Raw genomic sequence first — 26450 nt, 5'->3', positions numbered from 1 at the left:
AAATGTTGTTTCCAAAGAGATTTGTTTAGTGTTACATACGTTTCAACTACCTTCATGCTGCGATGCTGCAAAATACAAACATCCTTTTTACAGTGTACTCCACGATGTCACCAAAGCATAGTCTAACTATTAAAGATAGAAGAAAAGATGCTGCTGCTGTACAAAAGGCACATTACAAAAAGAGCAGTATAAGACAATAGAATAAGTAAATAACCAACACCTTGAGGTGTAACAGATTTCTTTGGCTTCAAGTGGTGTGTTACGCCTTACCCTTTCAATAAAATGTAAGTCAGTCATTGGTTGACAGCCAGAATATACAATACACATTGTACAGGGCAAATGTTGTATATCTTGGAGTGTAAGCAGCTGTAAAAAAGGCGGTGTACTTGTTTGTAACAGAAAATGAATACATGTGTAGCAAAGTAGGAGAGTCCGAAATCATTCAGCAATAGCTGGTTTTTGAAATAACTTTCCGATCTGACACAGGCATTGCAACAGGGGAAAAAAGTCTGATACCTGGGACACAATACTTCTGTGGCTACTTCAAAATGCAAGAAGGTAAAGTTTATAATTTATGGCGACCATAAAATACACGCAAATGGATTGTTAGAGATGCGTGGTACGTCCCAACCTATTTCAGATCACAATTTATTTGAAACCACTGTGAAGTGTAAAGAACAAATTCACGTTTACTATGTTGGTGTTATGTGGATGTTTAGGGCACATACTTAACTGATACCATTAGTGCAGACTGGATGGTTGCTATCCCACTTTACTGAAAATTTTTGTTATTACAAATTGCCTGTGGGTCAGATGGAGCTAGATTGGTAAATGAGCAGTCATTCAGTTGCTGCATTTATACCCCAACTAAGGGGAAATAGTGGAACAATAATTAGAAAGAGGTTAATCTTTTCAAGGGTAAACCAATGGATGAAAATGAAGGAAAGAGTGTCCATAGGCAGTTTTATGGATTTTTACGGAGGAAACTGGTAGGAAAAGAAATAGCAGGACTTAGGTAGGGTGGAGTAACAACGTGATTAGAGATGGAGAGGCTACAGAGCAGCACAAGTGTGTGGGGATAAATTGAAAGGGAAAAATAATGAAAGAGTAACTAGAAAATAAGTGTAGACATAAGGTTAAACTAGTAAAAGACAAAATGGCAATTTAAAAAAGTAAAAGTGAGAAAAATGGAATTTGTGGAAAAGGGACAGAAAAGCTTGAAGATACGCTGTAAAAGGGAATACAGCAAAGAAAGAGTGGCAGGAACTAAGAAGGATATGGTCAAATAGATGGTGCTGTGTTAATGTGTTTTCAGTCCAGTTACACTATTTAAATAGGTAGTGTGTTGAAAATAATCTTCCATTTATGATGCTCATATCAGTTTAGAAATAAGGTATGTTTTAGCAAGCAAGTAGTAAAACAATATTTTGATTCCTGTAGGTGGTAGAAACGGAAAAAAAAGAGGCTATGGGATATAAAGTTGGGATCTACGAAGTACTACCTATTCTACCTATTCCCTAATATCAGAAACACCTTTTGTAAATGTAATTGTCCATAATACGTGGTTGTTAACCCTATTTGTTATATGAATATGTTAACGTGTAGCACTGCATCGTTTTCAAGCTGCTGTGGACATCGGTTATGTGTGCTGTCATGTCTTTCCTCTTAGACTATAAACCATAATCATGCCACCTCATAGTGCCAGAGTTCAAAGCCCTTCTAAAACCACTGAATCTCACATAATGTTAAGCACAGTAAGCTGGTTAAAATCTGAAGTCTACAGTAGTGAGATCTTTGTAGAAAATTTAAGAGTATGCCGGAAGGATAGGGAAACAAGAAATGGAAGTGGTGTACCTCTTGCAGGAGACAAGAACCTCAGAACCATAAACATAGAAGTTTAAGCTGGATGTGAGATTGTTTGGACACTCAGTATCAAGGGTAGGCAAAAAATTCTAATAGCGTCCTTTTATCCAGCAACACATGTTCATTCGGTATAACGAAAAAGTTTAGAGAGAACTTCAGTTTGTACATAAGTTCCCAATAATGCTGTAATCATTGAAGGAGACTTTAATATCACAATGATCAATTGGGATAATTATAGTTTTGCTAGTGGTGACCATGACAAGACATCTTGTGAAACATTATTAAATGCCTTCTCTGAAAACTACAGGTAATTCAGAACCCCACTTGTGATGGAAATATATTATATCTAATGACAACAAACAGACCCGACTTCTTTGAGGGAGCCCACATTGAAACTGGTATCAGTGACCATGAGGCACTTCTAGTAACAATGAATACCAAAATGTGAAGGGCAAATTAAACAGGCAGAAAGATTTATATGTTCAACAAAATAGACAGAGAAACAGTAATGTTGTACCTCAGTGAGGCATCTGAATCTTTTAGCTCAGGACAGGAGCATGTAGAGGCACTATGGCTCAAGTTTAAAAAAATAATCAGTCATGCACTGGACAGATATCCACCCAGTAGGACAGATCACAGTGCGGCAGGTGTCCCATAGTATACAGTCACTGTAAATAAACTTATAAAGAAACAGAGATTACTGCATAAAAGGTATAAAATAAAGCATAGGGCTATAGACAGAGAGGTGCTATATGAAATTGTGTCTTGCAATTAAGACAGTAGTAAATGAAGCCTTCAGTGACTACTGTAGCAGAATATTTTCAAATGATATTTTACAAAACCCATAGATATTCTGGTCATATGTAAAGGCTGTTAGTGACACCGAAGTTTGTGACCAGTCACTCATGGACGAGACTGGAATTGAAGTTGAGAGTAGCAGAGCAAAAACAGAATAAAATGATGGAAAGTCCAGGATGGAATGACGACAGTATTATGAGAAGAATGGATTACTGCTCACTATATGGCGGAGAAATTGAGTTACAGACAGACACAACAAAAGGGCTACTGAACGTGTAAGCTTTCAGCCAGAAGGCCTTCTTCAGAAATAAACGAACTGCGCACAGATTCACTCACACAAATGTAACTCTCACACACATAACCACAGTTTCTGGCAGCTGAAGCCAGACTGCGAGCAACTGCCCTTGACAGGAGAAGCAGTCTGGATAGTGGGGGCGTAAGTAGGAGGCTTGGGTGGAGAGGGGGGGGGGGTAAGAGCAGGGTATGGTTGGAAGATATTAAAGTGCTGTTTGTGGGAGCATACGGGGATTAGATGGAGAGGAGGTAGGGCAGCTAAATGCAATCTGCAGGTTAGATGGAGCGTGAGGGGGACAAAAAAAGAGAGAAGTAAAAACCGTGGATGTGCTTGTGGAGTACAATGCTGTGCAGTGGGAACAGGGAAGGGGATAGGTGGCAGAAGAACAATGACTAATGAAGGTTGAAGCCAGGTGGTTTACGGGAACATAGGATATATTGCAATTCAGAAAAGCTGATATTGATAGAAAGGATCCAGATGGCAAAGGGTGTGAAGAAGTCATTAAAACAAAGTAATAGTTGAGCAGTGTGCTTAGCAACTGTCGTTCAGCTGTTTCTTGGCTACAGTTTGTCAGTGACCTTTCATGCAGACTAACAGCTTATTGGTTGCCATGCACACATAGAACAAAGCACTGCAGTTGCAATTTGGCTTGTAAATCATGTGATTCATTTCACATGTAGCCGTGCCTTTGATGGGACAGGTGATGACTGTAACTGACTGACTGGATTGGAGTAGGTGATGGTGGGAGGATGAGTGGGACAGGTCTTGCATCTAAATCTATTACAGGAATATGAGCCATGAGACTAGGAGTTGTGTAGGGATGGATGACATTCTTCATTTGAATGACTGCTTTGTAGCCTGTGCCATCTGAATTCTTCCTACCAATTCCAGCTTTTCTGTATTGCACAGGTGGGAACTCTTAGTCACTGAACTTCGTCTGCCCTACCCTGCCCATAGTCTTTTCACTTCTCTCCTTTCCTGGATGCACCCTGCCCCCTGCCTAACTTTTTGACTGTACCTGTCAGCCCTAGCCTCTTTCCACCTCTTCCCTGTTTGCTCCCACAAGCAGCACTTTATCATCCCCAACTTGTACTCTGCTCTCCCTACTCCTCCTTGCCTCAGCTATCCCCATGACTCAGATTGCTTCTCCCATCATTCACAGTTGCTAACAGTCTGGCCTGAGCAGCAAGAGACAGTTGGTCTTTTGTGAGTGAGCTGCGTTTACTTTTATGTGTGTGTGTGTGTGTGTGTGTGTGTGTGTGTGTGTGTGTGTGTGTCTTCTGTACTTCAGAAGAAGGCTTTCTGGCTGATAGCTGACTTGTTTATTAATATTTTTGTTATGCCTGCCTGTGACTCAACATCTCTGCTATACCTGTGTTTATCTGTGGTTACAGGACAGTGACCAGTCAAGTATTTACCAAGGAAAATCACGAAACAAACGTGTGTTTTGAGAAGTTACTGTATTGAGACATCCATAACGCCATCTTCAGGCCCTATGAGAAGTATCAATATATCTGATTGTTCATACATGGGCGAAAATACACAATTTACACGGGCATGAGTCATTTCTTTATCTGGATTAACCCAAAATGCAAAGCTCTGCAAGCTTGGAATGGGCAGTTACTTCAACAATCATCAGAATTCTCAATGCCTAGGTGCAAGTGGCAACAAGCACAACATGTTTCTATATGTTCAAGCATGACTCATCAGCAGTGCTTCAAGTCCCCTTCATTTCCAGATCTGAACTGTGTGTCAGGTGTGGCAGTTCCCTGTACATATTTGGATTATTTTTAATCTGCAGATTATTTAAATTAAGCCACAGAAGAATGATCAATATACAGCATTTCCAAGGATTTTGATAGACAAGTGGTGGCGTGTCACAAAACTAAATCTGATGTCCAAAAAATTATTTCATTTTTGAATTCAGCACCCACGAGTTAGTATGGAACACCATTCATTTTCTTTGTACAAAAATGTTGCCGATTGGTACTACGTAAGATACTGAATGTATTACTGAATTTTATCTCGTATCATATACTTACCTTATGCTTTATATATGTGGAGAGAGAAAAAGAGAGAGAGAGAGAGAGAGAGAGAGAGAGAGAGAGAGAGAGACCTGTCTGTCCATATTGTTACGTGCTTCTCCTTTGTCTATTACACACAAGAATTATTATATTTATTAAAATGTCATAAATCTTTGAAAATTACAGCTGTAATGATACTTACCTCTCAGGGTTCAGTGGTTGCTTCGACAGAGAAAAGTTCTCTCATAGTTGAGATTTTGAGAAAAAAACTAGGTCATGCACATTGTAAATTTTTATTGCAAGAAGTTTGAAGTAAATACGTTTAATTGACAGCATATCCAAATTTTCATGAAATCACAACATTTACATCATTCATCATCACTGGAGTTGCCAGTTTATATTATGCGCGCGCGCGTGTGTGTGTGTGTGTGTGTGTGTGTGTGTGTGTGTGTGTGTGTGTGTGTGTGTGTGTGTGTGTGTGTGGTGTCTCTCCTCTCTCTCTTTTTTCTGCTTTGGATTGTTGATAAAAACTCGCTTGCCTTCTAGCAAAGTCTACACTTTCTGAGACTTTAGTATCATCTATGGACTATTTGAATTTCACTGCCATGGTGTATTCTATAGGAAACTTCTGAGTGTGAAGTTATTTTATTTTCTGTTGATAATTGGACTTATTTCTGTGAGTGTTATTCTTTAACCTACTCAGCTAGTTATCTACATTTTCATCACATCAGTTCTGTGTCCAAGTTGGTGCCTCCCATAGTTGCATCCATATCCAGGAGAATGGAGTCCCGCAAGGCTCTGTATTGAGTGTGTGTCTATTTTTAGTGGCCATTAACAGTCTAGCAGCCGCTGTCGGGTCCTCCGTGTCACCTTCTCTATTTGCAGATGACTTCTGCTGCTGCTCCAGTACTGATGTTGCTGAGCATCATCTACAGGGAGCCATCCACAAGGTGCAGTCACGGGCTCTAGTCTACGGCTTCCAGTTTTCAGCCACAAAGTCGTGTGTCATGCACTTCTGTCGGCGTTGTACCGTTCATCTGGACCCAGAACTTTACCTTCATGATATCGATTCTTTTGACCGGTTTGTGATGCTCGATTGACTTGGCTTCCTCATCTTTGTTAGCTTAACCAGAAGTGCTGGCAGTACCTCAGTGCCATCCGTTGCCTGAGCAACACCAATTGGGGTGCAGATAGCTCTACACTGCTGCAGCTCTGCGCTGCTGCAGTTCAATCCCAAATTTACTATCATAGTGTGTTTTATGGTTTGGTGGTGCCCTCGGCATTGCATTTACTCGCCCTGTGCACCACTGCGGGGTTTGACTACCGACAGTCCATTTCTCGCATCGGCAGCCCAGGTCAGGGCTAACGACTGCGGTTTGCGTGCGATCCCTTCTCTCCAGAAAGGAGTCCTTCACTTTACCACGTATATGTGCTGTCCGTTCACATACGCCTCCATGGTGTGCGCCTCGGCCGCAACTTCGTCTGGACCTTTCACGTGGCCCTAAGGACTCCGTTAACCCTGCGGCTCTCCGCTGTCACTTGCTCTCAATTCTTGACGTGTTACGGGGCTCTGAAATGGTTTACACCGATGGCTCTATGGCTGATGGTGACATAGGCTTTGCGTATGTTCATTGAGGACATATTGAACAGCACTCCTTGTCTGATGGCTGCAGTGTTTCACTGCAGAGCTGGCGGCCATATCTCGTGCTCTTGAGAACATCCGCTCATGCCCTGGCGCGTCATTTCTGCTGTGTACTGTCTCATTGAGCAGCCTACAAGCTATCAACCAGTGCTACCCTCGCCATCTGGGTAGCGTCCATCCAGTAGTCAATCTATGCCCTGGAATGGTCCCGTCATTAAGTGGTGTTTGTGTGGTCCCTGGACACATCGGAATCCCAGACAATGAACTTGGCGACAGGCTGGCCAAACAGGCGACGTGGAAACCGCTTCTGGAGATGGGCATCTCTGAAGCTGACCTGCGTTCTGTCTTATGCCACAGGGTTTTCAGGCTTTGGGAGACAGAATGGCATAACAGTACGCACAACAAGTTGCGTATAATTAAGGAGACAAGTGTTTGGAAGTCTTCCATGCGGTCCTCTCTCTCAGGGAATCAGTTGTCCTGTGCTGGCTCTGCATTGGCCATACATAGCTAACACATGGTTACCTACTCCATCGTGAGGACCCACCTCTGTGTCGCTGTGACTCCCAAATGACAGTTGTCCACCTCTTGCTGTGCTGCCCACTTTTAGCCGCTCTTCGGCGGACTTTCACCTTTCCCAGATCCCTACATTCGGTGTTGGGTGACGATGCCTCAGCAGCAGCTTTAGTTTCATGTTTTATCCGTGACAGTGGGTTTTATACTTCTATGTAGGTTTTAGTGCATGTCCTTTGTCCCTCTGTGTCCTCCACCCTAGTGCTTTTAGGGTGGAAGTTTTAATGTGTTGTAGAGTGGTTGCCTTCTCCTTTTTATCCTCATGGTTGGCCAGCCACTGTAATCTGCTTTCTTGTTTTAATCTCTTCTGATTCTAGCATCTCTGTTTTATTCTTGTCCTCTTTTGTACCTTTTAGGGTTCATTGCCTTTCCTTAGTTCTTGTGGTTTTTCCTTTCTTTCCTTTTTATGTTATATGTCTTGTCTGTTTTATTCTCATACCTGTGGCATTGTTTTATTAGGAACAAGGGATGGATGACCTCGTAGATTGGTCCCTTCCCCCCTCTTTAACCAACCAACCAGCCATGACATCAAATAGTCCTTATTATTTTCATTTGACACTAGTTCCATCAATTAGTTGGGCCCATATGTATCACATTTCTACCACATTTTCGTAGTGGCAGCAAAATCCACATCATTCGGTAGAAAACTGGTCTATTCTCATATATTATTGCTCAAAACTCCTCATCCATTTGCTGATAAGGAAACATCCTACCACAGCTATTTTGAAATTCCTATTTTGTACACTGGAGTACTAGGTCAAGTTTGCTAAAATATTCGGGGTTGTTAATGTCTCCTCCAAATATCGAAAATGTGGAGAAGTTTCATTCTTTGCATTGCAGAGCTTCTCTCAGATGCAGATAATGAACATTATCAATGTGCCCCCCCCCACCCCCCACCCAGGGGGCTCGCCACTCTTTGGCTGGTTCGTGCTTGTCTACCACGAGGCCCCAGCCTTTGCAGCATTTTTTCCTTTCCATGCTGCATGTCTATCATCTTACTATTCTTTTTCCCCTCCCTTGGGGAACATGTCTGGGGTATTCTTGGGAATGTTCTGCATTATGTCAGTGACGTGCGAATAGTCTCACATTTGTTGTTGTTGTTATTGTTGTTGTTGTTGTTGTTGTTGTTGTTGTTGTTTTCCCCCTTTCTCCTCTGATTCCTCTTTTTTTTTTTTTCTTCCTCCCTGTGCAGTCCTGAAGAACGACACATGCATCTAATGCATAACAGGTGACTGGGTAACACACAATTCCCAGCCCTGAGTCAACAGCTGGGGTTCACACCTATCCCCTGGTATAGGCCAGGCCCAGGGAAGGGTGATTGCCTGAGCTGTATCCTTCCCAAACTGCCGATTGGTCCCTCCATCAGGTGTTTGGGAGGGGTGACCTGAGGTTTGAACAATCACCTAAGGCAGGTGCACCCTCTTGTGAAAGGGGCCCCCCAGTTGGAAGGAGCGTGCAGTCGGAGATGCTGGCAATCATGGAGCATTTCCTCATGATGAGTCAATCATCTTCCCACACCACTAATGCAAAATGTAAACGCAATGAGGCGAATGATTCAAAGACCCTCCCCACTGCACCACGATTCCTCGTGGTCTCATGTGCTGAAGATGGTCTGTCCGTCACCATGATAAATCAGTTTATTATTCAGAAAGGTGTAGATGCAATTGCTGGCCCTGTGAAATCTTGCTCTCGTTTGCGGAATGGCGCTTTCTTTTGGAGACCATTTCTGATTCTCATATGCAACTACTGCTTGCTGCCTCGTTTCTCCACAGTTACCCTGTTTGTGTCAAGGCCCACTGAACCTTGAATTCTTCCCGTGGTGTTATTTACACTAGGCTGCTTTACGGTCTCACTGAGGCCGAAATCTAATCTTACCTCTCTGGTCAGGGTGCCATTGCCATTCATCTTGTAATGAAAAAGGTAGATTCCTCCTTAGTGCCTACCCACACTCTTGTTCTCACCTTTGATAGAGTGGTGCTTCCGTCCATGCTCAAAGCAGGCTATGAAATTATCACTGTCTAGCCGTACATTCTGAACCTGATGCGCTGCTACCAGTGTCATCGTTTTAACTACTCTAGAATCTCTTGTCGACACCCAGCCAAATTTGCACCTGTGGCAGGGATGCGCATGAAGGCGATTGCCCACCACCTTCTCCCCGCTGTATCAACTGCAATGACGACCATGCCACCTCCTCTCTGGATTGTCCAGTGTATCTTGATGAGCGGGCCGTAGAAGAGATCCGGGTAAAGGAAAAGGTGCCTTATCCAGTTGCTCGTAAGTTATTGGCTAGTTGCAAACCCTGTGTTCTCCCATCTGGTACCTATTGTTCTGTTGTTGATGCCCCTCGCTCCATGAAGTACATGGCCATGCAACCTGCAAGTCAGTTCTGAGGTCATGAAATAGCCCAGTGTCAAGGTAGCATCACCATCCCCCTGTCCAGCTGTGCAACAAGCCATCAAACTCTCGCCTCAAGGGGCGAAGCCACCAGCTACACAACCAGTAGGCAGGAAAGGACAGGAGTAGTACTCCCGTGAAGACTTCCCTGTCCCTCCAGCCAAACAACACCAGAGTCTTCATCTAACCGGAAAGGCTTGAAGAAGTCCTCCAAAGGCAGTCTGTCTTCTCCTTCGACACCTTGAAGATTCTCTGATGGTGTCTGCACTTGATACCTTCGCCCGGCCAGCCTCCGTGTCACTGCTGCGCATCAACAACTGTTTTTTGTCGGACTCCACAGACTGACCGCACAAGCAAGCCGATGCTTTTGTGGATCCAATGGAGCAGGGTCCTCCTGCTTCTGTGCCCTGTAGTAGCGCCTCTTCCCCAGCTGTCATTCGGCAGCTTCTTGTGTCACAGCATGCCCTTGTACTCTGCCTTCAGGAAACGAAATTGCGCCTTCATGATCGCTTTGAGCTTTCACATTTCTTACAGATTAATTTTGGCCTTCCCCCTGAGGTTGGCATTTCCTCTCATGGGGGCATCATGCAGCTCATATGGGATGACATTCATAGTCAACTCATCTCGCTGACTACCAATCTTCAAGCTATGGTAGTTCACCTTTTCCTTCCCCACCTGACTTTATCCCTCTGTACTATATATGTCTCTCCATCATTTTGCTGTCACCAGGGCAGACTTCCTTCAACTTATTGGGCAGCTGCCTCCCCCATTTTTGCTACTTGTATTAACTGTGAGTTTTTAAGAGGGGCAGGATGTCAAACTGGCCGAGTGGGAGCAGGAGAGGCACCACAGGATATTTTAATTTCCACTGTTCTGAATGTAGTTTGATGGCATCCATTACAAAATATTATATGTTTGAATTCCACAGAGCGAAATAGTGATGTGCAATAGAAGAATGGTTTGAGAAGAGGCGTGGCACTGCATTTTCGCACACTTGGTATCAAATAACATTTTGTACATTTCCTCGAACACACGTTTTATGTATCAGACTCTACAGAAAGATGTGTGCTACAAAATGAACATATTTGTGAAAAATAGATTTTTTTAATTTCTGGCGTCCTACGTCAAAAGCGCCAGGGGTGCGGTGCGGCACCACTATCTAGTATTGCCCCCGTTCGGATATATCATAGATCCTGGGCTGATTGCTCTCACGTCACATGAAAACAAAACGGATTTCTGTGGCCGGGAGCTATGAAGTGGATTAAAATACATTCACATAATTACGGAAAGCTAATATGTGTTATTAGTTTCAAATGTTATTTTATTTCCACCTTTCTGACAGTCAAGCGTTAATCGCCTTGCAGAAAAATGAAATTATTTTTGTCAGTTTGCCGAAGAAATTTGGCTTTTACTAATCTTCTCCACTGAATCGAAGTGTTTAATTCCACACGATTGGCTAGTTTCAATTGTTCGGTGCATTTCAAGTGGACATTTCCATTTTGTGGCACGTATGGCGCATCCCTGCACAGGTGACAAATTTGGCTGGGTGTCGGCAAGAGATTCTACAGTAGTTAAAACGATGACACTGGTAGCCGTGCATCATGTTCGGAATGTACGTCCGGACAGTGATAATTTCACAGCCTGCTTGAGCATGGAATGAAGCACCACTCTATCAAAGGTGAGAACAAGAGTGCGGGTAGGTACTAAGGAGGAATCTACCTTTTTCATTACAAGATGAATGGCAATGGCACCCTGCCCAGAAAGGTAAGATTAGATTTCGGCCTCAGTGAGACTGTAAAGCAGCCTAGTGTAAATAAAGAATCAAACATGAGATAAAACATTACTGTACTCAAAGAAAACTTACATCCGAATCTGGACATAAGAATGTGCACGGAAGCCGAATTATGCCTTTTGGTATGGTTCACGAAATTCCGATGCTCTTGGAGTATCCTCTGATGTCTTGTTTCTTTTATGACATAATGTAAGATCTTTTAATGTTTTACTCACATGAGCATACAGGCTTCCTGCACCATCGTAGCTGCGCAAGTGCGGTGATGCCTGTTACCCGGCTCTCTCTGGCAACTGCTGAAGCGAACCTATTTCTAACAGGTCACAGGAAAATATTGCGAAAGGTTGTTTGAAAAGTGTTACTTTCAAAGTAAAATTCCTTTAACGCAAGCTGAACTATGTGTGAGAATGTCCAATGAATTTCTTAAATCACAGAGCATTTGCCTCTCATTTAAAAAATCAACTCTTTCAGGACGACCATTTAGAAAAATTTTGAGCCCAGAAGATCAGACATTTATGTTGTTGTTGGTGGTGGTGTTGTTGTGGCCTTCAGTCCTGAGACTGGTTTGATGCAGCTCTCCATGCTACTCTATCTTGTGCAAGCTGCTTCATCTCCCAGTACGTACTGCAGCCTACATCCTTCTGAATCTGCTTAGTGTATTCATCTCTTGGTCTCCCTCTATGATTTTCACCCTCCACGCTGCCCTCCAATACTAAATTGGTGATCCCTGATGCCTCAGGACATGTCCTACCAACCGATCCCTTCTTCTTGTCAAGTTGTGCCACAAACTCCTCTTCTCCCCAATTCTATTCAATACCTCCTCATTAGTTATGTGATCTACCCATCTAATCTTCAGCATTCTTCTGTAGCACCACATTTCGAAAGCTTCTATTCTCTTCTTGTCTAAACTATTTATCATCCATGTTTCACTTCCATACACGGCTACACTCCACACAAATACTTTCAGAAACAACTTCCTGACACTTAAACCTATACTCGATGTTAACAAATTTCTCTTCTTCAGTACCGCTTTCCTTGCCATTGCCTGTCTATATTTTATATCTTCTCTACTTCGACCGTCATCAGTTATTTTGCTGCCCAAATTGCAAAACTCATCTACTACTTTAAGCGTCTCATTTCCTAATCTAATTCCCTCAGCATCACCCGACGTAATTCAACTACATTCCATTACCCTCGTTTTGCTTTTGTTAATCTTCATCTTATATCTTTCTTTCAAGATGCTCCCCATTCCGTTCAACTGCTCTTCCAAGTCTTTTGCTGTCTCTGACAGAATTACAATTTCATCAGCAAACCTCAAAGCTTTTATTTCTTCTCCGTGGATTTTAATACCTACTCCGAATTTTACTTTTGTTTCCTTTACTGCTTGCTCAATATACAGATTGAATAACATAGGGGAGAGGCTACAACCCTGTCTCACTCCCTTCCCAACCACTGCTTCCCTTTCATGTCCCTCGACTCTTATAACTGCCATCTGCTTTCTGTACAAATTGTAAATAGCCTTTCGCTCTCTGTATTTTATCCCTGCCACCTTCAGAATTTGAAAGAGAGTATTACAGGCAACATTGTCAAAAGCTGTCTCTAAGTCTACAAATGCTAAAAACTTAGGTTTGCCTTTCTTTAATCTAGCTTCTAAGATAAGCCGTAGGGTCAGTATTGCCTTACGTGTTCCAATAGTTCTACGGAATCCAAACTGATCTTCCCCGAGGTTGGCTTCTACCAGTTTTTCCATTCGTCTGTGAAGAATTCGTGTTAGTATTTTGCAGCCGTGAGTTTTTAAACTGATAGTTCGGTAATTTTCACGTCTGTCAACACCTGCTTTCTTTGGGATTGGAATTATTATATTCTTCTTGAAGTTTGAGGGTATTTCGCCTGTCTCATACATTTTGCTCACCAGATGGTAGAGTTTTGTCAGTAGTTCTAATGGAATGTTGTCTACTCCCGGGACCTTGTTTCGACGTAGGTCTTTCAGTGCTCTGTCAAACTCTTCACACACCCTCTTCCATTTCCATAATATTGCCCTCAAGTACCTCGCCCTTGTATAGATAGCTATTCAAAGGATTGATAAGTTTTACAGTTCTGAGGAAAAGAATACTGTCATTTGAAAGTGTATTTTCACCCTGGAGAAAGTGTGTTTTTATCCGGGAATAATCAAGGAATTTTTTTTCCTTGTCCACGTATACATACTGGTTATGCTTGATGGCAACGCTTACAAGGAGAATGAAGTGTGAAGAGAGACAAAAAGTGGGAGTTGAGCAGCCATTTAGGATGGATGTTATCTGACTTCAACAGTGCTCTTACAAAAAGATTGCAGGTAACCACAGAAGGAAAGCATGACAATGACACGAAGAACATTTGGAAGCAGGACGACACACTGCTCTACCATACCGAACAGTTGCTCGGTGGGTAAGTGCACTCAGGTGTGGCAGTGATGCAATGGCCAACATGCACCTATCCGGGTGGCCTCTGTGCATGCGGTCTGTGCTTGTACCAGATTGTCCAACACTTGGAAAACAACAGAAGATGGATGCTGCAGTAATTACAGTGCCATGCTAGTGTTGAGAAGGCAGCAATCTACAGGATTTTACACAACATGCTACACACGTGTAAAGAGATTGTCTTGTGTACTAACTGAGGTAGAAAAGTGGACTGTTACAAAACTTGTCATGTGCATCTAGCATATTAGGAGAGAGGAGGAGACAGACAGACAGAGAGAGAGAGAGAGAGAGAGAGAGAGAGAGAGAGAGAGAAATGGCGTCATCCAGATTCACCTTGCAGGCAGAAATTTAATTGCATTCCCTCTCCTGTCAAGTTAATGGTCATCATAGTTTCACATTAGAGGAGTGGGTTTGTGCCATTTCATCCCACACAGACAAACTAATGCACTATACTACTGTCAAATCACAACGAGTTATTCGGGAGAAACATGCTGAAGGTCTACATGATACATTAATTTTTCAGGTCAACATGAGAAGCCACAGGGCAACGTGTTTTCAGATGAAGATAGAAAGTACTAGAGCATCCACTATATTCGCCGGACTTATCACCTTGCGATTACAACCTCATACCAAAACTGAAGACGCTTTCGAATACATGAAGACATTACCTTAGTAGTGATGCATGAGGTAAAATGATTCATTCATGGTGCCGCCACAGGTATTTGGCGTCTTCCAGAGTGTTGGCACTGTGTGGTGTATTCATTGGGAGACTATTTTGAGGGACTTTAAGATGTCACAGGTCCTTGTTTCTGCCTTGTGGTACTGTGTACTGTTCAATTGAGAGTAAAGCACATTTGAAATGACAAAATTCGTTTAGTCTTTTTTATTGTGCTATTCTTCATGGTCACGTTAAATCTGGGGAGCTTGTAGGCTGTGATGGTGGCTGTCTTTTTTTTTTTTTTTTAACCATCTTCTTTATCTCACACATGTAAATACCATGTGGTCACGCTGTTTTCTGTGTGTCTTACTGTGTCCCACCTCCTTCCGCTTTTTGGGCTGATCATTAGAGAACTCTTCTATTATGCTGAACCAAATAGCTGTTTTATCTCGCAGGTTCACTTCTTGTGCCATGCAAGATAACTTCCTCTCTCTCACTATCCAGAGACGTTGATGATGATTATTATTAGTTTATTTCATGAACAGTTGACTTGTGTATCCTAATTACGTTTACCAGCAATCACATCTTAAGTTAGGTGCAAATGGTTTACTTAGTGATGAAAAATACTCACTGGATTGTCAAAACTGCAGCTTAACAAGTAATGAATGGTATATTATTTATACAACTTACTGTTCGTTCCAAAGTTACTGGTACTGCTTCTCAGCCTGCAATTTAACAAAAATACATAATTGATTTATTGAATTCTCCAAACAAGGTGCTTTGGAGTAATTCTGTCTACTGATGCAGCTCAAGTCTGCGTTGACTGTTTGCCAAAATTTGTGCTACACTGAAGCCGTTTCTGTCTTTGTGACCTGAGACTTTTTAAAGTATCGGTCAAATGCTTGGAACTGTTTTGTTTGTAAGTGTGTAAGTGATAGTTTCAACAGAATATGGCTGCAGTTAGTAATTTTTGAATCCATCCCCCACAATAAAAGAATTAATCACCTTAGAATCATTGCAACACAAGTTCCTTACATAAGGCTTACTGGAAAAAATTTCACAATCGTGAGTTTTATGAAAGATAGCTTTGTAAGTGCTGATTGTGTCCTCATCTTGAATAAAGTCTCTTCTAGCAAGAACATGAAGTCAAATTTTAAAAGAATTATGCATTACCTAGTCCACTGGGCCTTTAATATGTTCATGGCTAGAGCATTAAAATAAGTCAAACCTATCCACACCTATCAATTAACTTATGACTAAGTCAGGGCAGTCTTTGATGGAGGCATTCTTTATCATCTATTTCTAAGTACATTTTTATGCACTTCATTGGTGAAGGTACTTTTAGTTGGCATTACTATAGTGCAGAGTCTATACCAACACTTTTTTCACATGAAGATGTGACTTACCAAACGAAAGCGCTGGCAGGTTGATAGACACACAAACAAACACAAACATACACACAAAATTCTAGCTTCGCAACCGATGGCTGCTTCATCAGGAAAGAGGGAAGGAGAGGGAAAGACGAAAGGATGTGGGTTTTAAGGGAGAGGGTAAGGAGTCATTCCAATCCCGGGAGCGGAAAGACTTACCTTAGGGGGAAAAAAGGACAGGTATACACTTGCATACACACACATATCCATCCGCACATACACAGACACAAGCAGACATTTGTAAAGGCTCCTGGGATTGGAATGACTCCTTACCCTCTCCCTTAAAACCCACATCCTTTCGTCTTTCCCTCTCCTTCCCTCTTTCCTGATGAAGCAACCATTTGTTGCGAAAGCTTGAATTTTGTGGGTGTGTTTGTTTGTGTGTCTATCGACCTGCCAGCACTTTTCATTTGGTAAGTCACATCATCTTTGTTTTTAGATATATTTTTCCCACGTGGAATGTTTCCCTCTATTTTTTATAAAATATGACAGTAACAATGTAATTATGATGGGACTACTTTTAGTTAATGTATCATTGTCTCTACTAAGTGGCATTTCATTCAAAAGTAGTGTATACAATGTCACATTTACATATATTTTCTATCTGTAGGCTCTTCAAGAACAAAATGCTTTAATGAAAGTTGAACTCGAAACACTCAAAGCAAAAGTGAACACTCATTCATCAAAAGGAAATTCACTATTTGCTGAAGTGGAAGATGGTCGACAGCAGTTGGAAAATCAAATCAAGAAGCAGAAGGTGCAGCTTTTGGCTTTGCAAAAACGCCATTTGCAGACATTCTTAACCTTTAGGAAGCTTCTGGTCAGTACTTATGCAACTTATTGCCATATTTCCTGATCTGTCACAATAGATTGCTCTATCATTGAACTTAACTGTAGTAATTAAGTTAATTAAAGGTACATGCAACAAAATTTTCCTGCTTGTAGAAAGAAAAAGGCAGACTGTGTGAAGACTTGGCCCAAACCAAAGAACAAGTATCAACCAAGGAACTGCAGTTACAACTCACAGCATACAAAGAACGTTTAAAGGTAATGCTTTTCTCTTTCCATTTTTAACTAAGCATGTAAAAGAAAAATAAGTGCTCAGAGAATTTAAGAAGTGATAAGTATGTTAATGTTTCTAGGATCTAGAAACCGCACAAAGGGCATGGGTAGAAGAAAAAGCTGCTCTACCCATTGTTCTTGGCAATAATTATGAGTCGGTGAAGACATTTGATCGCTTAGTGGAGAAAGAGAGGTAAAGATAGATTTCCGTATTTCTTGATTATTTTTCTTTACTTTTAACACTACTGGAATAATTCAGTGTCTTCCACTTAATAGCTTGCAATTGAGTCCTGTGTTAAATGTCTCTGATCTGTCTTATCATTTCAGTATGTTGTTCCGTGTATTATTATTTAAGAGGTTTACTCTAAAAATTCCGAAAGATATGCTCCAAGAAGTCTGGCAATGTACTGGTTTGTCCTTCGCACATCTTGTAAAATGACCATGATTGTAAAATCAGAGATAGCATAGGAACTCACCAACAATCATTCGTTGCATGTACCATTTGTGATTGATTGAAATGGAAAATAGGGGAAATTATGGTGCTACTGGAAACACCCTCTGCTACATATAGTAAGGTGGTTTATGGGGTATGGATGAAGTGTAAACTGACAGCATTAGAGTGGATACCGTTTGTAATTTGTAGCATAGCCTATACAGTACAGAGAAAGTGGCACTAACTGGTAAGTGGACCAATCTTTGTAAAACAGAATTGGCAGATTTGCTGGCCCTAGTCCCAGCCCCACTATAGGGTGAGCAGTATCAATAATTCTAATCACTATGTATCTCCTCTATAGACTTCCATACAGGGTGAAAATGAACACCAACAAAATTTTGGAGTTTATACATCGATATTTTCTGAGTATTTTGGCATAAACAACCTGTGATTTCCAGTGGTTCATTATGGAGTACGTAATCGTATTTTGATTTCTTACCCTGCAGTACCTTTGTATCTTTATTGCACTAAAACTTCATGGACAACAATGCAAATGTTGACAGTATGTGATGTGTGTGCCTTGTTTGGGAACGAACTTCTTCAGTTAGCTCACAGAACTTATTGTTCACAATAGTAATGATCACTTTGCTCTTTGCCCTCAGGTTTTCATTTAGTACTGCTCTGTTCTATCTCTGTTTCGGTTTTGTAGCAGTGTTAGTTATACTTAGGGATCCAGAAAAATGTACACACTCTTTGACAGTCAATATTAATGGAACAAAGTGGCATACCGTTTAAATTTTTGCACCAGGGAAGGGCTCCGTTTTATGCATTTAAAATGTCCTCCATTGGGGGCCAAATGATTTCGATTCTGCTGAACTGTTGGTTGAAGTACGGCTGTCAGTGTTGTCGGTGTGATAGCCACACAGGACACCTTGATGGTTTCTCGTCGCTCATTCAGTGTAGCTGGCTTCTGTTGATAAACTTCATTTTTCAAGGTCCCCTTTAAGTGGAAGTCAAGAGGTGTCATGTCTGAAGATGGTGGTGGGTACTCAACAACTCCTCTTAGACCTATCCATCATCCAGGTAGATTTTCATGCAAGTAGGCTTTGACATCTCTTTGGTAGTGACATGGAGTGCCATCTTGTTGTAGGTAAAATCTTTCATTTCCAAACACTTCTCGGATAGCAGGTAAAATCAATGTTTGCAGTATATGAAGATGCACCTAGCCAATTACGGTACCTTCAAAGAAGAATGGGCCAATCAGACTGCACGATGACAGACCACACCACATCACCCACACATCAATGCCTGGTAGGTTGACATATTTGTCAAAGTGAACATGAGGATTTTCAAGAATCCTTTGAATTGTGCGTCATCAGGCCAGATAACCTTCCTCACAAAGTATGCCTTGAAACCACTCGCATCCTTCAACCCGAGTCACCTGAACAGTATCGTCGACTTCAAATTTATCCCGAATATGATAAATTGCTGTACTGTTGATGGCTGAGTTCTATATGCATTACACCATTGCCGTTGTACCTCCAGCGTGTTTTTGTACTTACAGTATCACTTCCACAAGGCCTTGCATTGCTCAGATGACAATCTTACTTCATTCACTGCTGCACTGTCATCTGCTGGAAAACATGAGCCAAGATATGTAGAGAAAACAATGGACTACGCTACCATGCAAAATTTTCTGGACACCTCTGTACATTAGCAGTGATATACAGCAGAATGGACTGGTTTACTGATGGTGTGTTTGACAATGTGCACCTTGCAGATGGGTGCACTTAATCTAATAGAAGAGCAGCACAAAGACATTATGCTAAGCTTTTCCCACTGAGACAACTGAGTCACAGTGAATTTGTTTCATCTAAGCATTGTTGTTACTCTGCTTGTTGTGATATACATTTGTTATATTACGAGCTGTTTTACAGTTGTGAAGATATTTTCACAGATACTCAGATAACTAGAGTAACAAACCAAGTAAATAATAATTTACACCATTAATCAGCAGTGAGCCACTGGAGACTAAGGATGCCTTATACCAAAATACTTGGAAAATATTCTAGAAAACTTCTGAAATTTTGTTGGTGGAGTTAAGGTTCCCTGAATATTTTTATACCATGACTCTATAATCTGTAAAGAAAAAGAAAATTGGTGCTTCACACCTCCTGTACTGGCTCCTCTTCTAGAAAACAGTAATACTGCCTTTCATTAATATTGTAGAGCTCAAGTGTCACTGATCCAACAGTTTTACATACCATGGAGAAAATTGACATTGAGAGAGACCATATGCATACAAATCTTCAGTACTGCCAGTAGACGCACATCAAAGTACATAAATTATCCTAACTTTTGGAAGTATTAGTGCCTCCATTATGTAGGGTAGGGTGATACACTGGGGGAAGTTAACTCTTTGGTGGCTACCAGGGCTGAGCATCCTGCCTGCCAGGCTGGTTAAAGGGGTTGAACATATTTTGTGCCTTGCCAGCAGGGGGCCGACACAGCCTTATGACTGCTGCAGTTTACGGCCACTATAGGCTAATCGTGTATTCCACAGCACTTGGAACCTCTCGTCAATAGTACTGCTTATGAAATCAGTATCGCTCTTTGTTGCCTGTCAAAGCAATTTCTAATGAAGATGAAAGAGAACTTCAGAATTAATCTAAGCTTTTTGTTGTAAGTTTATCTTGGCTGGAGAGTTATTTCAGAAAAATAAGAACTTTCTAAATTTGTTATTTAAAAATTCTGTAACTTGAGATACCCACTACCAATATATTTGCCTATAATGTATTAAAATGTCAAACATAGGAAAAACACATTGCAAGTTTTAAAGTGAATATTTCCTACCAGAGAGGCCCAAAACTCTGTTTTCAGTTCAGCGCAGCAGGGAGTGTTGCTGAGGAACTACACATATTTTGCTGCACTGTTTGCCTTTTGCAACATCTGATACACCATTTCTGTAGGATAATTCATGCCTCTTCAGATTATATAGGGTGGTCCATTGATCGTGACCGGGCCAAATATCTCACAAAATAAGTGACAAACGAAAAAACTACAAAGAACGAAACTTGTCTGATAGCTTGAAGGGGGATACCAGATGGCGCTATGGTTGGCCCACTAGATGGCACTGCCATAGGTCAAACGGATATCAACTGTGTTTCTTTAAATAGGAAGCTCCATTTTTTATTACATATTTGTGTAGTACGTAAAGAAATATGAATGTTTTGGTTGGACCACTTTCTTCGCTTTGTGATAGATGGCGCTGTAATAGTCACAAACGTGTGGTCACAATTTTAGATGAACAGTTGGTAACAGGTAGGTTTTTTAAATTAAAATAATGAACGTAGATACATTTGATCATTTTATTTCGGTTGTTCCAATGTGATACATGTACCTTTGTGAACTTATCATTTCTGAGAACGCATGATGTTACAGCGTGATTACCTGTAAATACCACATTAATGCAATAAATGCTCAAAATGATGTCCGTCAACCTCAATGCATTTGGCAATACATGTAACGACATTCCTCTCAACAGCGAGTAGTTTGCGTTCCGTAATGTTCGTACATGCATTGACAGTGCGCTGACGCATGTTGTCAGGCGTTGTCGGTGGATCACAATAGCAAATAGCCTTCTGATTTCCCCATAGAAAGAAATTGGGGGACATCAGGTCCGGAGAACGTGCGTTCCACGGTATGGTGCTTCGACGACCAATCCACCTGTCATGAAATATGCTATTCAATACCGCTTCAACTGCACGCGAGCTATGTGCCGGACATCCATCATGTTGGAAGTACATCGCTATTCTGTCATGCAGTAAAACATCTTGTAGTAACATTGGTAGAACATTCCGTACGAAATCAGCATACATTGCACCATTTAGATTGCCATTGATAAAATGGGGGCCAATTATGCTTCCTCCCATGATGCCGCACCATACCTTAACCCGCCAAGGTCGCTGATGTTTCACTTGTCACAGCCATCGTGGATTTTCCGTTGCCCAATAGTGCATAATATGCCGGTTTACATTACTGCTGTTGGTGAATGACGCTTCGTCGCTAAATAGAACACGTGCAAAAAATCTGTCATTGTTTCATAATTTCTCTTGTGCCCAGTGGCAGAACTGTACACGACGTTCAAAGTCGTTGCCATGCAAGTCCTGGTGCATAGAAATATGGTACGGGTGCAATCAATATTGATATAGCATTCTCAACACTGACGTTTTTGAGATTCCCGATTCTCGCGCAATTTGTCTGCTAGTAATGTGCGGATTAGCTGCGACAGCAGCTAAAATACTCACTTTGGCATCATCATTTGTTGCAGGTTGTGGTTGACATTTCACATGTAGCTGAACACTTCCTGTTTCCTTAAATAACGTAACAATCCAGCGAATGGTCCGGACACTTGGATGATGTCTTCCAGGATACCCAGCAGTATACATAGCACATGCCCTTTGGGCATTTTGATCACAATAACCGTACATCAACACGATATCGACCTTTTGCGCAATTGGTAAACAGTCCATTTTATCACGGGTAATGTATCACAAAGCAAATATCGTCCACACTGGCGGAATGTTATGTGATACCATGTACTTCTACATTTGTGACTATTACAGTGCCATCTATCACAAAGTGAAGAAAGTGGTCCAACTAAAACATTCATATTTCTTTACATACTACACGAATATGTAATAAAAATGGGGGTTCTTATTTTTAAAAAATGCAGTTGATATCAGTTTGACCTATGGCAGCACCGTCTAGCGGGCCAACCAACCATAGCGCCATCCGGTTTCCCCCTTCAAGCTAGACGAGTTTCGTTCTTTGTAGTTTTTTCATTTGAGGCTTATTTCGTGAGATATTGGGCCCGGTCACTATCAATGAACCACCCTGTATACTTAAAAGTTGTGTGAGAGAAGTAATGACAGATTATTTACATACCAATTTTTTTTTCAGACAACAATATTGTCCACTTCAAAGTAGTTCCCTTCAGCAACTATTCAATGGCGGAGTCATTGTTCCCATTCTTGTTAGCATTGCTGAAAGGCTTCACCTGTCTGTAATGTTCTTTTGAATATTTTCCCCGAATCCCAAATTGATGTGCTTTTAAGACATTTTCCAAAGAAAGTCACAAGGGCTCAGATCAGGTGAATAGTGGTTCTGTGTAACAGGAATGCCTTTTGACATAAAAAAATTCTTTATGCATAATAGCCCTACTGCCGCTGCCCCCCCCCCCCCCCAAAAAAAAAAAAAAAAAAAAAAGTTGTAATCTTTGGTTTGCTCGTTTGAGCTTTTTTCAGTGGAGGAGATGTCTCAGTGTGCCACTCCTCACTTTGCTGCTTTGTCTCAGAATCATACCCAAACAGTGAGGATTAATCACCTCTGATCACATGACTGAACTGTTGGCAATCTTCTCAAAAAGATCAACACACACATTTCTTCAGGGTTTTTTGGTATCATTTGGGCACAAACCTTTCACATGTGCAAATCTTAGTTCAAAATTCGATGTGTGGTGAAAGTGTTTAAGTCACCTGTCATCCTTATTGTTAGGTCTGATTCACAAGAGCATGCACCTTTTTGTTTCTTTTTGACATGGAAGCTGTGCCTGAATGAGGTTCATCTTCAATAATATGTTCTTGGCCTTCGAAAAATTCTTCTGTTCCTTTTCAAAACATACAACAAAAACACAGCTTCACTGATGGTGCTTTCAGAAATCATGAGATGACTGTATGGAACTGAAACTTGGACCAAGCATCTGGAAGTGATGAATACACCAATCTACACAAGTAGGAAAACTCAGTGTTGCCACATCGCTCACAGAGTTGTCAGTCTTCATTTTTCTCACACACCTTGTATGTATTGTGTGTCCTTCATAGATTAATAAATCAATTTCATTTCGTTGGCCGTGTGCACTAATTCCTGTTCCGTACTGCCACGAGTGTTGATAAGAAACTGGTGATGGAACGAAAGTATCATACAGAGAATGTGTCAATAAGCAAAAGTTTCAGTGCTGTTTAAAAAGAGAGGGATTAACTTAATGGACAGAGCATATAATGCTTTAGGATCGTTTATTAAGAGAAGAACGAGTAAGTTTCTGTAGAGGATGATCAAAATCAGATGCAATATTTGTAATGAAACAGATCATTGAAAAACATTCAGAATTCAGTCGAGAAACACTCTTAGCATTTGTCGATCAGGATGAAGCTTTTTTTATAAAGTTAATAAAGAAAAACTTGGAAGCGAAATGGAGAAGAGGATACCCACTCCATCTAATAAACACTGCACGAAAGTTAATACGAAAACACAATAATCAGGTCAGATACGAATGCAGAGGTTGCAGTACCTTTCAAAAAAAAAAAAACACACACACACACACACTCCTCTCCCCCCCCCTCTCCCCACCCCCCCACCCCCACCCCACCGTGTGTGCGTGCAACCATAATTATAACATTCCCTCCCGGACAAGCTATAACCATAAAGTTGAGCATAAATGGTATTGAGTGCATTTTTGGTGTAATTTGAAACCACTGTATACTTATAACCGGGGAAGGGATTAATTACAAATACTAAGTGAATGTACTTATCTGGGAGCCTTATAGGTACTTCACAGGTCATCTCAGTCTTGTTGTCTACAGCATCAGATTTGTTATTGCATGAATAGAAACACTTTCCACCATTTTAATTCATGTCATTTATTTTCTTCCAAGACATTGCTTACAAAGTCATTGCGAAATTACACAACAGAAAGACAATTTATTGAGCTGATCTTGGCAAGAGTGGTTGATGCCAATTTTTGAATACATCAGAAACATGCAACTGACTAATCGTCACATGACCTAATCTCTGTTTATAGCATAGTTCATGGCAGAACATTCTAGAAAAATACACATTTTAAGTACAATAATTTTCTAAGACAAATTTCAACAAAAATGTGCATTCTTGGAAACTGTTGTTTTACTGTTACAAAATGATAATATTTGTTATTTCAGATTAATTTAAAATTTGTATTAGAAGTTTCTCAGATTCAAAAGCTTCTTTTGAAAACAGGATTTGTGAGAGATATGTTTGTGGACTGATACAGGTTATTCTTTCATTAGTAGATAACAAAATGTTCCCATTAAGGTATACGATAATTAATCTAATTGTCTTTTGTCTATGCAGACGTCTTCTGTAATCTGCCTTTTGTAACTGTTGTAATTTTATGGTTTTTTCTTTAAATAAATTTTTTTCAGCGAGACTAATTATTAGATGGATGCGTGTAAGCTCATAGCGTTTTGTTGGTATTGTGGTTGTTATGGGTTCATTTATTAATTTTCATTTTTATATGTAGTTCATTGTTGATATCTGAGTTTATATTTTGTCATTTGGGGATAGTGGGTGGAATTGTAACACTAGAAAACAGTTTGTCAAGTGGACAGATCAGAACATTTCAGACATATTCTTCTGTTTGAGTTCAATAGAAGCAGAGGCAGTCAGAAACATTTGTTCTGTATATGGGGATAATGCCATTGGACAGCATGGCAAGAAAATGGTTTTCTCATTTTAAGAGGGGTTAGAGGTTTTATGTAGATCATTTAACCACATTAATCCATGATGATCTATTTCGGTGTACTCGAAAAGTGGCAGATGTGATGAACTGTGATCATTCCACCATCATGTGACATTTGCATGCAATAGGGAAGATTAAAAAAATCACGTGTATGGGTACCACAGGCTCAAAGTCAAAATTGCAAAAATCAGCTGTTGGCCATGTGTACATCTCTGCTTGCTGATCATCAGTTGGCTCATGAACACCACCAACAGTTCCTATCCTGTATTGTTAGTGGTGACAAGAAATGATGTCATTATGTTAACATAAGGAAAAGAAAGGAATGGTTGACCCCAAACAAAGCAGCAACTACCTGTAAAAAGACCTTTGTCCATCCAGAAATGATAATGTTATGCATCTGGTGAAACAGCTGCAGTGTGGTGTGCTATGAATTGCTGACCTGAGGTGTACACATCACCACTGACATTTATTGTCAATAACTGAAATGTCTTGCAGATGCAGTCCGAGAACGACGACCAGAAAGACTAGCATGTAGTGATGCTACTCCATAATAATGCTCGCTCACATCCTTCTTGGCTGACAAAAAGCATTATTCAGGAGTTGCATTGGTAAGTCGTTCCGCACCCACCTACTCACCTAATCTTGTGCCCTCAGATTTTGACCTTTCTCGCCCTCTATCGAGCAATCTTCAAAGAACTTCATTTCAGGAATGAAAATGCGCTCCGAACATGGCTCGAAGAGTTCTTTATCTCAAAACCATGTGATTTCTACAGTCACAGAATCAAAAAGTTATCCCAGCATTGGCAAACTGTTACAAATAGTGAAGGAGAATATATTATTGATGACAGAACTCTTTGTTGTCTATTGTGTTCATTAAACTCACGGAAAACCGCTATCAACTTAAGCCCCAACCCAATACATACATTCTTTCAAACAAGTAACGGATGGGTCATTCCATGTCAGTTCAACCAGGGGCTCCAGCTCATAGTCTCACATTTGACTGAAATTCAGTACACTAAAGGTCGGGACACACGTCAGGGCCGAGCATCGGACGAGTGACGGCCGTGCTCCGGTCCGTTCCTGCAGGGGCCACACATGACCAGGGCACGTCCGCGTCTTTGTTATTCCTTGTAGTGACTCGGACACGGTGACCTGTGTTTCTGTTTGTGAAAGCTGTAAAACATGATCACTAATTTTCGTAATGGTGAATTAGGACTTACAGCACTTGCTTTAGATGAAGAGGAAAAAGAACGAAGGCAATCAGCAAGAAGAAAATTGTGGATCCACAGTGCCTGGAAAACAAGACCAGTACAGGGAGAGTTTCGAACATTGTTTTATCATCTCATAGATGATGAGACTAAGTTTTATGAATATTTTAGGATGACGCAGTACACCTTCTGTGAACTTTTAAAGAAACTGGAACCAAGACTGAGAAAATACACTTTCTGGAGAGTATCAGTTTCAACCAAAGAACGACTGGC

At 41.0% G+C, this 26450-nt stretch overlaps 1 protein-coding gene across 2 annotated transcripts in view; it reads left to right on the top strand.

Annotated features, from left to right (window-relative positions):
• The window catches only part of LOC126195058 (protein Spindly-like), a 138913-nt gene that overhangs the window by 58110 nt on the left and 54353 nt on the right, over window positions 1–26450 (top strand). For both annotated transcript variants that reach the window (XM_049933504.1, XM_049933505.1), the window contains exons 5-7: window positions 16530–16739; window positions 16865–16966; window positions 17062–17174. In XM_049933504.1, coding sequence (XP_049789461.1) covers window positions 16530–16739; window positions 16865–16966; window positions 17062–17174 — 425 coding nt within the window. The remainder of the gene's footprint in view (window positions 1–16529; window positions 16740–16864; window positions 16967–17061; window positions 17175–26450) is intronic.

The sequence above is a fragment of the Schistocerca nitens genome, chromosome 7 (genome assembly GCF_023898315.1).
Source record: "Schistocerca nitens isolate TAMUIC-IGC-003100 chromosome 7, iqSchNite1.1, whole genome shotgun sequence".
Taxonomy (NCBI): domain Eukaryota; kingdom Metazoa; phylum Arthropoda; class Insecta; order Orthoptera; family Acrididae; genus Schistocerca; species Schistocerca nitens.
Note: the sequence above shows the minus strand (reverse complement) of the source record. Positions and strands in the feature narration are given on the sequence as shown.